The sequence below is a fragment of the Haliaeetus albicilla genome, chromosome 22, assembly GCF_947461875.1.
Source record: "Haliaeetus albicilla chromosome 22, bHalAlb1.1, whole genome shotgun sequence".
NCBI lineage: Eukaryota > Metazoa > Chordata > Aves > Accipitriformes > Accipitridae > Haliaeetus > Haliaeetus albicilla.
In genome coordinates, this window is record NC_091504.1 from 9,028,454 (window position 1) to 9,040,821 (window position 12,368).

Sequence of the window (12,368 nt, forward strand, 5' to 3'; positions counted from 1 at the left end):
ATCCTAGAAGATTAAAATTACTCTCATCAGTTACTGTCTACAGAGCTGGCCATGTTCTCTTACTAATCCATTATGCTGGAATGAGAATGTCTGTCTTAACTGCCACTACCCCGCTAGCATCAGCTTGCTTCTTTCCTTCTGGGCTGTCACATTCCTTACTTGGTTGACAGTGCAAGACAGGTTTTATAAGTCCTTGTGGGCCTTTTGGTAACATTTTCTGTTATCATTGGCCTTCTTTTGAATGCACTGGGACTTGTGAATTGCTTCTCTTCATCAGCACAGCAACCACTGTTCTACCTACCTTTTTCCATTTGCTCTGAACTGGATTTGTTGTAACTTTATCATACTGTCATTACTATAGTGTTTCTCAGCATGTTTTTGTCCAACAACCTGCTATATTCAAAAAAGAAAATCAACAAACCGGGCTTGTGCAGTCTTGCTGTCGTGGTTCTCCTTTGTACCGGAATACTATAGTATAGTGTATGGCTATACTTCTCCAGCTTATTGATAGGGCTTTTTGCTCCCATTTTGTGTGCATGTGTGGAAATGTGTGAATTTATTCTAGTTTGCTTCGTGTATTACGAAGCTGCAATCATTTCACAAACCACTTCTGGTGTTTAATGGAGTATTGGTTGAAAACAACTACCGAAGACTGCTTTACAAAGAAAGCCACTTCCATTCTGTAACAGCAGTAATTTTCTGTGGGATGAAGACAAATGAACTCATTTTCAATGGGATAAGTGAGGTTTCAGCCACTGGGACTGTATGGTTGATTTTCATTTCACTGTTTTAGCTGGGTATATGCTTTACATCCTGACCTTCATGGGCAAAGTAGGACCTCCCATGTTTCAATTAAGACCTTTTTTCATAAAATATTTTCAATGCTGAAATTTGCTTTTCTCATTCTACCTGTGAGTGCCCTTAACTGTTGTTGTGGCACCATACAATTAGCTACTTGACTGGGCAATATGGCAGCTTTTCTAATTCAGCTGTTTTCACCTCTTACAGGAAGCAGCAAACATGCTACATCTTACGCAGAACAGGCTGAAGGAAGAGGAACAGCACCTGCTTAAGAGTGGAAGTAAGTGGGATTTCTTCACCACTTGTATTAGCAGAGAAATTGTTAAGTATTGGCTACTTCATGTGTAAGTATCCACTTACAAGCATGAAGTGGAGGAGACATGGGGTAGATGACAGTCAACAGGCTATATTAGAAAAAGTGAAATGATAACAACTTTAAAAAGACAACAGTGAAATAGGGAACCTAACCTCTGTGAATGCTCCTCTGCCTTGTAAATTTTACCTGCAGTGCTGAGGGATGAAAACAGTCATCCACTAAACATGCTGTGCAATTGCAGTGAGCAGATTTTAGGCTTCATTTTACTATTATGAAAGCCTGTATGGGCTCACTGTGGACACAGCACTTGTCCCAGCATGACGGGATTGCTGATGAAAGGTTGGTTTGCGAACAAACTTGGTTAGATGATTCTACTCAGCAAAATTCTTGCGTGTAGGTGAGTGGTCTCATTGGTTTGTGAGACTGCTTGACTGCCTTGTATTACGCATGTGCTGGTGTGCCTTGTAAAACAGGAGTGTAATTTCTGTCCTCAGTAGTTAGCCTGCCACATTGCATGGCGTGGAGTTTTGTTTTGCATTCAGACTAATTCTTTGTGATGTGTCTATCAGATCATAACTTTCACAGATCAAAAACTCTCAGCTTGAAATCTTCTTTAATATCACTAATCTTCAAAGTAGGATCCACATTTGCCTGCTTGCATTTGCTTGATTTTAGTGTACCTGCAAAATGTGAATGCAATTAAAATTTGGGTTGGGTTTTTTTTTTTTTCCTAAACTTACTCTTAATTAAAAATCTAGCTGAGGATCAGAAGGGAATAACAACCTCTTGAGATTTTGCAGAAAGCTAACAAACCAGATTTTGCTACTTTTGAGCCAAGCATCAGCAAGAACTTCCTCATTAGTTACCCCTGTGTATTTAATATTGCCATATGTACATTTTTATATGGTAGTGGGAGAAAATAGAAGGAAAGTTAATTCTCGGGATCAGAGGGAGAGTTCATGAAAGCTGAAATTGAGTAAAGACATAAAAGTTGCACTTCACGCTTTGTTTGCTGGCAGAGATTTTCAGAGCAAGCTCGTGAAAGGAAATTCACTCATTTCTGCCCATCTTTGATCTCATCTTCTTATGTCAATGCAGTAAAAAGTGAAGCAGTTTTAGCTGAAACATAGGATTTGTAATATAAATTATAAGAATGTTGAATTGTTTCAAGGATTTACTTGAGTGAAAAAGTCCAGGTTGTGCTATCTGACAGTTTCCAAGGTAAATAAGTTCAAGAGGAGACAAACATCTTTCATCAGTAATTAGCAGCATGAAGTATAATGTGAAAATTTGCTGACCTGCTTTCTCCTTGTCTGTGGATTTTCACTTGGAAAATTATTCTGTCATTTTGCATCTCTGAAATAATATGAACCTTGCCTTTTAGTGAGTGATTTAACTGCCACCTGAGAACATACGTCTATGACTTTTAATGACCTAAAAATATTACCATAATACATCTTTATTCAAGTACTTAATTGTCATAATTCGTATATATTCTAGTGATAAGAGCACCGGGATCCTGGTTTTCAGTGCTGGCTCATTTATTGACTGTCCCATAACCTTGGAAAATCAAGTCATCTTTGTCAGCAACAGTCTGCCTTTATCTGCACACAGTGTGGAAGTCTGTAGAGTTGCAGAGGTGTAACTGAGACAATAAATTTGGCTCTTGGAGGCTGTTTCCCCAGTCACGAGCATGGAGCACGGCTTCATTACTGGATGCTGTAAGGTTAATTTACTGAATGTTGTAAAGCTCTCTGAGACCACGGTTTGCTAACATGTAATGATCAGGTACCAAGCTGCGCTTTCCCATTAGATCAGACCCCACTCTCCTCCCCTCCCCTCATCATTATGATGCCCTTTATACAATTCAAAACCAAGAGATTTGCTTTGGTAAGAGAATGCAGAGGTCAATGTGTTAAATGGCATAGTGCCCTATTAGGGATATGTTTACAGAACCGTTATGTTAATCCCAGGATCCTAGTCACAAGAAAAATACATATTTTGCACAAGAGGAAACAAACAGCAGGAGAATCGTGCAGCATCACTGAACAGCTTTGCCTGCCCAACACTGCCCCTCTGCCCCCCTCCCCCGCCGAAAGGTTAATTGTGAAATTCACACTAGAAATAGGAAGTGGGATAAGGGATGGAGTTTCTGCTGTAGAGGATTCCCAAGAGCCCTACAACCTTGGTCTGACGGTTAGTGATTTTATCAACGAGTACTGTGAGCATTGTGTGTATTGTGGGGACATGATGTAAAGTGCTACAGGCAGGAGCACTTAAACCTTCTTTCGCCTATGTTTGGAGACTCTGCATGCTACATCCTCCTTCTAAGATAGGATGTGCCCTGTTAATGAGGCAGACACAAGGAAGATTAAAGAAGGGCTTTTCTTCACCATCAGAAACATCTAACGTAGGTTTTTGGGAGGAAAAAAATACTCACTTATTCCACTTGCATTTTTAAGTAATGCCCCCCACATAAAGTGAAGTGCTTTTATCCTAAGTTGTCTTCCATCTTCAGTTTGTCAAAAAACTCAGGACTTTGCTGCCTGGACCTTCACACCAACAAATACGTTGTGCCTGCTTGCAGGACTGTTAAAGTAAGACCTGCTCTGACTTGGTCTTGCCCCTGCAGTGGGTTCTGGAGATGAAGGAATTAGCTTCTTCCCCTTGCAGCTCCACTCAGTGGAGGATAGGCAGGCTGGCCTAATGTGTCCCAGTATCCTAAGACTCTCTGGCTGAACCTTCAAGGCCTGGGGTGAAGGAGTGAGCTTCATTTGAACAGATTCGTTGCTTTCCTACACAGAGGACTAGCACAGGGCCAGTATCTCCTGCAAGGAAAAGGAAAGGTTTTCTAACTCGCATTACGCTTTGCCCCTGAAAGCTGCAAAACACTTAATGAAGCTCTTCTAACAGCATAGGCTGGAATCTGGTGATAAATTTGTTGCCATTAAGTGATAAAAGTCAGCATCCATTCTGCCCCGTAAGGACTCTTACCTTTACGTACCTTTGTAATTGATGCAGTTCTCTTATTGTCTGGATCCTTTGACCTTATCTCCTGTTAATTGGGTAAGAAGGGTTGCAAATTAACAGTTCATTTCTCTACAGCAGAAGTTGCAGGAGTTCTGGACAGCTCCAGGCTGAACTAACACCAGAGAAACCTAAATAATGTTTATTGTAAAGAAGAGCTGTGGAATGTAGGTTGAATTGTACCAGTCTGTGTTAAGAATATAGAAAGCTTGTGGTTATGTCGTGGTACTCGCATAAAATTTGCAAAAATATTTACTGTAATTCAGAAACAGCCTGGTTCTTTTTTGCTTTTGCTTGCATACATTGCAAATCATCTTTTATTTCTGACAGAGCATCCCCATAAAACCACTGCACTAAAAAAAAAAAAAGAAAAGCTAACACTAAGTTATATGAAAACCCATTCTTAAATTATTAAAGATGTTGAACTCTAGATACAGATCAGGCTTTGAGTATTATTTACATGACGAAAATACATGCAATTCAGTATTTGCAGCAGTATAGAAATGTTTTTTTGTGATGGGTGGTAAGTAAACTGCTGTTATTGTTGAAATCTTTATTTCACATGCCTTCAGAGAAACCAATATACAATGTGGCGTTTTTCACACAACCTGCTGCCCTTGTGGCACATCCAAGGTTGGTGCAAAGTAACAAATGCCAATTGACTGAAACTCAGGGCTTGGTTTCCTTGTGGTTAATGGAACAGTGACTCTTAAAACATTGTATTACGCACTGCTCGGATGAGGACTGTGAAGGCTGTTGATAGAACTATTGTCAGGTATAGCTGTGTGAAGAGTTGCTCTGATAATGGAGAGGGCTAGGAAGGTCACTGAACGCAGCAGAAATTCAAGATGGTTTTTTCAGGTTCATCCAAGGTTGAAAAATCATGTTTGCTGAGCAAAAAGTAACAAGTGGAAATGTTTCTAGACTGAAACAGTTTTTCAGACTACTCATCTTATTACATTTACCGAGCTATCCTTCTCTTTTTCACATGCATTTCCTCACATTGTTTCTTTTTAAGATTTTTTTTTTTGTCACATTCAAAGCATACTATATAAACTGTAGTTTAAAAAAAGTAAAATACTTTGTTTTGGAAATATAAACCCTTTTAATTTTTCAAAATGTTTCCTGTATTTCTTTTGGGTAACGCTATGCCCAGGATTTGATATCAGTTTGCAAAAGTATTTGCTGTAAAACTGCATTTTTCATTGACTGTACCACTTTCTGGTGGGCTGCTGCAGTCAGCCCTCCCTGTATACTCTTGCTTGGTCTGTAGAACGAATAAACATCCCTGTTACACAGCATTTTGAAATTTGCACTACTTCAGCACTGTTCAGCAATAGCAACAGGATTAACTCATGCTCCTGGAGAGCTTCAGTTCTGCTCGATACACAGCCAAAGTGTTTCCTTGGCCAGTTCTACTCGCTGAGCCAAGCAAAATGTGCTTAGCTCTATCGTCTTGCTCAATTAAACAGAGCAAATAGATGTTGTGCTTTGGATAGCAAATCTCATGACACTGTTGTGGTTTGGTGCTATGCTGAATGTATTGTACCCTTTCTACTCCAGAACTGATGCTTTAAAATCTGACAGCAGATAAACAAAAAGCCCCATTGCAACAATTGCAGCATTTGAAGTGTAGTAGTGAGTCGCTGGGTAAATCCCACAAGGGCGAGATGCCTGGATGATGTTGCTAATGCTCAGCACTGTCACCAGCAGGATGCTCAAACCATCCATCTTCCTGTAACAAACATTTGGAACTTGTCCACAATAGTCTTGTGTTTTGCTTGTTAAATAATTGCAAATTCATGTTCTAATTTAATAGTGCTTTGATGGATTCTTGGCTTCTAAGATCATTAGAAATAGTTATGGTCACTGAATATGACCTCTCTATAAAATGGGCCAAAAAATAACTTAGCTACTTATTCCTGTGCCAAGTCCACAAATCCCAGTTTAAATGGAGCTTGTCATCGAGAGTTATTTTTAATTATTTCAAGTGACAGAGACCTATTGCTTTCCCTGGCTAGCAGTTAATCATCCTTACTATTAAAAATGTGAGTTTGGATACTGTAGCAATAGAGCATTTTAAAATGACGAAGCAAGGTAAGCAAGTGCACTTAAACCTACCTCTGCAACCTGCTGGTTGGTATTTGTTGGTATGTTATTGCCCAGTTTTAGTATATGCAGGTCTGAACATCCAAGCTTTCTGCTGAAGTTAGTAGGAGCCGCAAGTGTCCGGACCTTGATCAGTAGCTCTCAGTACCAGGATGAATTTTTCTTAGAGGTCAGACAAAAGATCTCAGTTTTGTGCTAAGGACAGAGGATGTTCCCTACTGATATTTATATATCAAAGCACTTCTTTCTGTTCAAATTGCAGACCTGCTAATACATAAGTGTTCAGGCTGATACGCAGCCTGATGCTCTTGAGTTTGGTGAGACAAGAGTATGGATTTGGTAGAACTGAGGCTTTCAAGTGGGCCCTGAACTTCACTCTCCCTTTGGTCACATTAAAATCCCAATCTCTCTCCCCCCACCCTTTTTTTTCCTGTTCCAAAATGTCATGCTATTTATTAAATGGATTTTATTTTGGATCAAGTGGCTGTCAGTTGCCCACTTGATTTTTCTCCTTATGTTTTTTCACCAAAATCAACATCCTGCTGAATCCAGTAATTGCTGTGGAGCCAGTGCCTGTGTTTTCAAAGCAGTGATTTTTATTATGAAATTGAACATGCTAAACAACACTTACATCTAATTCTAAAGCATATCAATAAACAATGTCCTTTGTGCTCATTATCTTCACCACAGTACCTTCTTATTTTACAGTTGGATACATTTACTTGAATATTTATGCAAACTAACAAATCTGTAATGAAATCACTGGTAAGTTATTAAATCATGCTGGTTTTCCTTCAAGCATTGCAAACTACCAAAAATTAAATCATTTAAATACAGTATTATTGGTCCAGGTATCTGCTCTGGCTTTTTCTGGAAACAGTAGCTGTGCTTTGGAAAAAATAATGCATCTTCCGAGAGCAGTGTTTTTCAGTTGTAACCAGGATGTACTTTTTGTGGCTGGACTGCTTTAAATGGAACTAATTTAGTTGACTGAAACCCACCTTTATGAAATTGAAATGTAAGGCAAGCAGAGTTTAAAATCCCGGTATATTCTCTCTCAGGTAGTCTGGTATTTTGCCAGTATTCTCCGTGCAGTAGAGTAAATCACAGCAGCGGGGAAATGGGCCAAACACAGTTTATAGAGTTGTTCTGTTCATTACCTTTTCATAGTAAAAATACAGGAGCTTGTTAAAATACCAGCCTTCAACTCCAGTAAGCTGCCAGCATTGGCCTAAATTTGGGCACGTGGATTGCTGAATAGCGGTTTGTTGTGAAAAGTCAAATAATCTTCACGTAAACCCATGCAAATCTCATAAGCCAGGCCCATTAGAATGTGTTCTGTACTCCATGTACTAGTACGTGGGAATTTGTAGTAGTATGCTTTATTATCTTTGTTACATTATGCTGATACTAAGAAAAATCTACATTTTCTCCATAAAGAATGTGCCTTGTCTCCCTGGAATTGATGCATTGTAATATCTGTTAGGCAGTATCACAGAGATGTGGTTGTGACTTCTCCTAGGGCAACAAGTAGTTTCTTTCTATATGTTGTTAAATTAAACTTTCTAAATTGTCACCTTTTTATGAATACCAAGAATATTTTGTTGAAAACTGGACACACTGGGCATGTACAATGAGGGATATAGGATGGTTGAACCCTGTAGTGCTCTAGCTAGGACAGATCACACACAGCATTGGACTAGTCTGCCATTTAATCCTGCTAAGAAGCCTGTACTCAGCTTGTCTTTATCTTGTGTATTTAAATAAAATTTCAGCATTGTGCTCTGCTTCTATGTCCTTGGGATTTTGGCTCAGCATGATTCTGCTTAGCTGATGATAACTGGGATTGTATACTGGACAGAGCCAAGCTTGGTGATAGCAGCCATTGAGCTGGATTAGAGCAATACTTTTTTTTTTTTTTTTTTTTTGTAAGTGAAATAGGTGCTCGATGTCTTTCCAAGTGGTGGGCAGGAGGCTTGGGGGCAGAAATTTTACTGTTGCTGAATTTGCATTTGCAGCTGCCACTTTTCTGATTCTCCAGCCTATGTTCACTATAGTGATGCTTTGTGTTGGCGGTGCATCAGAATTCCAGCTAGACTATTCAAAGAATATCCAAACTCTCATCGTAGATCTGTAACAAGATTTGTTTCAAAGTCACAACTTGGTAGAAAAAGTGATGCACTATGCTTATATGCTGATAATTCACCTGATGAATCTTCTCTTCATTTGTATTGAAAGGTAATCCAGGATTTTTAAAGGTGTAAAGGAAAGCTAGGCGTGCAGTTACTACTGGTTTGGCTTGCTGAACGTGCTTTGAAAGACAAGAGGTGTAGAGCTGGGGCACAAGGCATGCTTTTCTGGGGCTTGCCAGAGGTACTCTGTGGCATCCGCACGTGGCCTGAACAGCAGAAAACTGCTACTTCATCACTGGCAGGCGAGGGTTACAACATCTGAGGTAGTGGGGGAGAAGGATAAAAGAAATAGTGTGAGAAAGAGGGGATCGAGAATAGCAGAGAACCTGAGGGAAAGAAGAAAAGGGCTGGGTGAGGGAGAAAACCAGCTGTTTTTAAACCATTTCCTTTCATAAAGCAGCAGCTTGGGGCCCTCCAGCCACTGATTCCCTCACCACCGTAGGTATCACTTCTATTGCAAGGCACTTACTCACCATGGGATCTTCCTGCAAGTCCCGCTTTCCAACAGAAAGATACTGTGGGGAATTATATGATGAAATGAGCTTCCTTTTTGCAAGTTGAAATGGGTCAGAAATGGCTGGAGTGCCCAGGAGTGTGCTACAGGGAGCTAGAAGGGTTCACGTGGTTCAGGAGAGCGTTAAGCCATCAGTGTGGTTAGGAAAGAGCACTTCTATGTACAGTGGAAGGAAGATGGCAGATTCATTTCTGTTCTCATCTTCTTGCCACTGCTTTGTCCCAAGGGAAATATATTTTACATGTTATATCTGAGAGTCTGTTACCACAAAAGGTTTAAAAAAAAAAAAAAAAAAAAGTTTTCCAGAAAAGCAAAATGTAAAATTTAAGCCCCATGTTATTACACCCGTGCCTGCAACCAGAGCAGAACTGCATCGCTGTGCCTCTCTGCTGTAAGTCCTGTCCCCAAAGTGGTTTTAGCTGGGTTTGCCACTTTGGGTTGTCAGCGGAGAGCGCTGGCTCCATTAGTCCCCATCTTAGCTGGCAGCTCATGCTCAGGAGATCCCAGCGAGAAGCAGAAAGTGCTAATGGGGATGAAATTGAAGTGGTTTGGCAAAGTAATTGTAAGGGCTCTCTGTGCCATCCTCAGTTCTGGCCAGTGGTGCTGCAGAACAGGAGGAGCACAAATGACAAAATCTGAAAGGGAGGAATTGCTGCTCAAAAAAAAAAAAAAAAAAAAGAAGAAAAGAAGGAAGAAAAAAAGAAACCCCACAAAATAAGAATGAGGGCAGTTTAGTAATAGCAGTGAGAGCCATCACAGATGAGATAGTCTCGTTCTTTAACATACAGAGCACGAACCTGAATCCTTTATTTACACTCCACGTGGTTCTTCCTAAGGAGTCTGCCTGGGCAAGGGCTGACAAAACCTCGCTTTCCTGAATACCAGGTAAACAGAAACACTATGCAGGTCACGCAGCGGTGAGTGATTCCTTCACTTGCCAAAGAAGAAAGTGCAACACAAATAGAAATTGTAGCTAACATTGCTGGAGCCTCATAATCTTACCAGGGTATCAAATATATCCCTTGCCATTATATTTTGTCATTAACTTAATATTGCAATGAAAAAGATTATGGAAAAATGTCTAATATTTGTGTATTGTCTGATAATTAAATATTGCAAAGATGTGTCAGCTCATTACTAATCATAATTAAAGTAGTTATTTCCATTTTCAGCTCAGATGTGTGTAATTAAATGTACCTGAGAAAGAATTGCCTATTTTCTCTAAATAATTAACACCTATTGTTGCTGTGCTGGGTGCTGACCTCACACGGTGTCCTCTTGGATTTGTCGTAGCATGGCTAATTCCACAAGCTCCTGCAGGCAGGCCACCACACAGCATCAGCTCTGAGCTGTAGGATCAGCTGATGTATAGGGCTCCTCTCTACACAAGTGAGAAGAGTTCCTAAGATGATAGGAGCTGAGGATCTGCCTCATTGGTTGAATGTTTGAAGAGGGAAGTAAATAATCATAACTGGGCAGTAGCTGGAAAGCAGAACTTGGTCTTAGTGAGCCAAGGAGCTTACAGAAGCAGGCTGGCATGAACGAGGAGAGAGGGGAAGAAGCTCATGGGATAGAAGGAGACTGAAATGGAGCAGAGCCTGCTCCAAACTTTCCACACACTTCTGCACCAACTTTCCACCTGCTGTTTTACTTCAGAACAGGCTCAGAGAAGAGCCAGTTTGGTTGACCATGTGAACCTTAAGGTAGAACTTGTACAGCTGACATGGAGAACAGTCTACCCTTTTCTTTGCAGGCACTTTTAAGTAGCTGAAGACTTCTGTCATCCTTTCAAACATCTGAAGGACAATTTAATCTCAGTCCTTTAGGTTTGTTTCAATTTGGTGGCTGGAGAACTGGGAGTAAGGGTCTAAGTAGGCTTTAGTTTGGATAGGAAGAAGAAAGCAAAGGCAGATTATGAAAAAATTTGAAGAAGTTCCTGCATTTTGGGAAGCTTTCCTGTCTCTCTAGGCATCTTGGGTTTGGTTGTAACTGCTTTTGTTTATCTGGGGGTGTCTCACTGTGCTTTTCTAACCTAGGAAAGGCAAAAGAGCCTAAGGAGATGGGTTTTGATATTGCTTATGTCAGGGTAAAAGACTAGGAGATGTATTAATAAGCCCACACTTTCCAAATGCTTTTAAAAGATTTTTCATCTTTAAATCAATTGCTGAAATAGCACCTTCAAACTGTACATATGCTTCACACCCAGAGAGCGTATTTAGAACAGCACCTTTATGGTACAATCTGAGGATTGTCCCAAGACAGTTGTTTATATTGTATGCTTCTTTGGCACTTCTGTGTAGAAGGATGCTTTCCTTAGGATGTGGGTGTTGGCTGTTCTCCTGTGCTCATCAGTAGAGCCAATGCTCTGTTTGCAACTGTATTTTTAATTAATCTTGGACTTGATCAAAGGTAGAGTCTGCTAGCATCTCTTGCGTCCAACTGCTATTCTGAGTTATGGGTTAGTTTGAGTGATATTTATCAACTGTTTTTGTTTTAACCAGATAATGATGATTCCGATGTAGAGATTCAAGAGGATGAAGGATCCGATAATGAAGTGGAAGACAGGCAGATCATGAAGCAGCGCACCACCACAGAAACACTACTGCAAGGTATCTTAACCTTTCCTTAGTTGCTTTTATTTAGAAGGATATGCTGGAATTATCTGAGTGACTTTAAATTTAAGAAGACCCTGTTATTGTTCAAGGAGATTGGCACTGCTCAGTTCTCATGAGCTGTAAGAGGACAGTGTCTTGTGGAGAAAACATAGTGCTTTCAGGGGAGGAAATTAAGGATTATTTACTGAAAAAAGTACCATGTGAGAAAAACTTTTCCTTGGTATTGCCTTACAGATTCTTGAAGTAGCTTTATACAAAGCCTTAGAAAAGTAATACCATTCCTCATTGCAAAGCATTTATTTCCCTTTAGCTGTTGACACTCATTCTAGTAGAGTCTTCTTCAAAAGGAGACCTTTAGTGAGTCCGTAAAGCCACCTGCACTGACACAGTCACTGATGCAACACACCTGAGTTACTTCTTTCAGGGAAGGACGTCTGGCTTCTGCTGCTGTTTATGTGGAGTGGAACTGCAGCCTCTGGCTGCTGATTCCACAAGGGCCCTGGTCAGAAGCAACTCAGAGAAGTTACTGTCTGAGGGTCTGTGTATCACTTAGGTGGAAAAAAGAAACGTTCTGCTTAGTCTATAGTCAAGCAAAATGAAACCAGAAAATCAGGTTAGTTCTCCTTGGTGTTCTTGTTAGCAGTGAGTGATTCTGACCATCAGCAAAAGCCTCTCTGGGATCTGGATGAAGTGCCTGTATGGGTAGTTTCATGTGCCACTACTTCCGCTGGAACCTGTTACATAGATAAACTGCAAATATGTGGTTTTTTCTGAGTTGAATTCTGCTCTCCCCT

General features: G+C 40.3%; 1 protein-coding gene across 4 annotated transcripts in view; it reads left to right on the plus strand.

Annotated features, from left to right (window-relative positions):
* Nucleotides 1-12,368, plus strand: part of CLUAP1 (clusterin associated protein 1) — a 70,725-nt gene that overhangs the window by 45,579 nt on the left and 12,778 nt on the right. For all 4 annotated transcript variants that reach the window (XM_069809725.1, XM_069809729.1, XM_069809726.1 and 1 more), the window contains exons 9-10: nucleotides 1,009-1,081; nucleotides 11,461-11,568. In XM_069809725.1, the coding sequence (XP_069665826.1) occupies nucleotides 1,009-1,081; nucleotides 11,461-11,568 (181 nt within the window). The remainder of the gene's footprint in view (nucleotides 1-1,008; nucleotides 1,082-11,460; nucleotides 11,569-12,368) is intronic.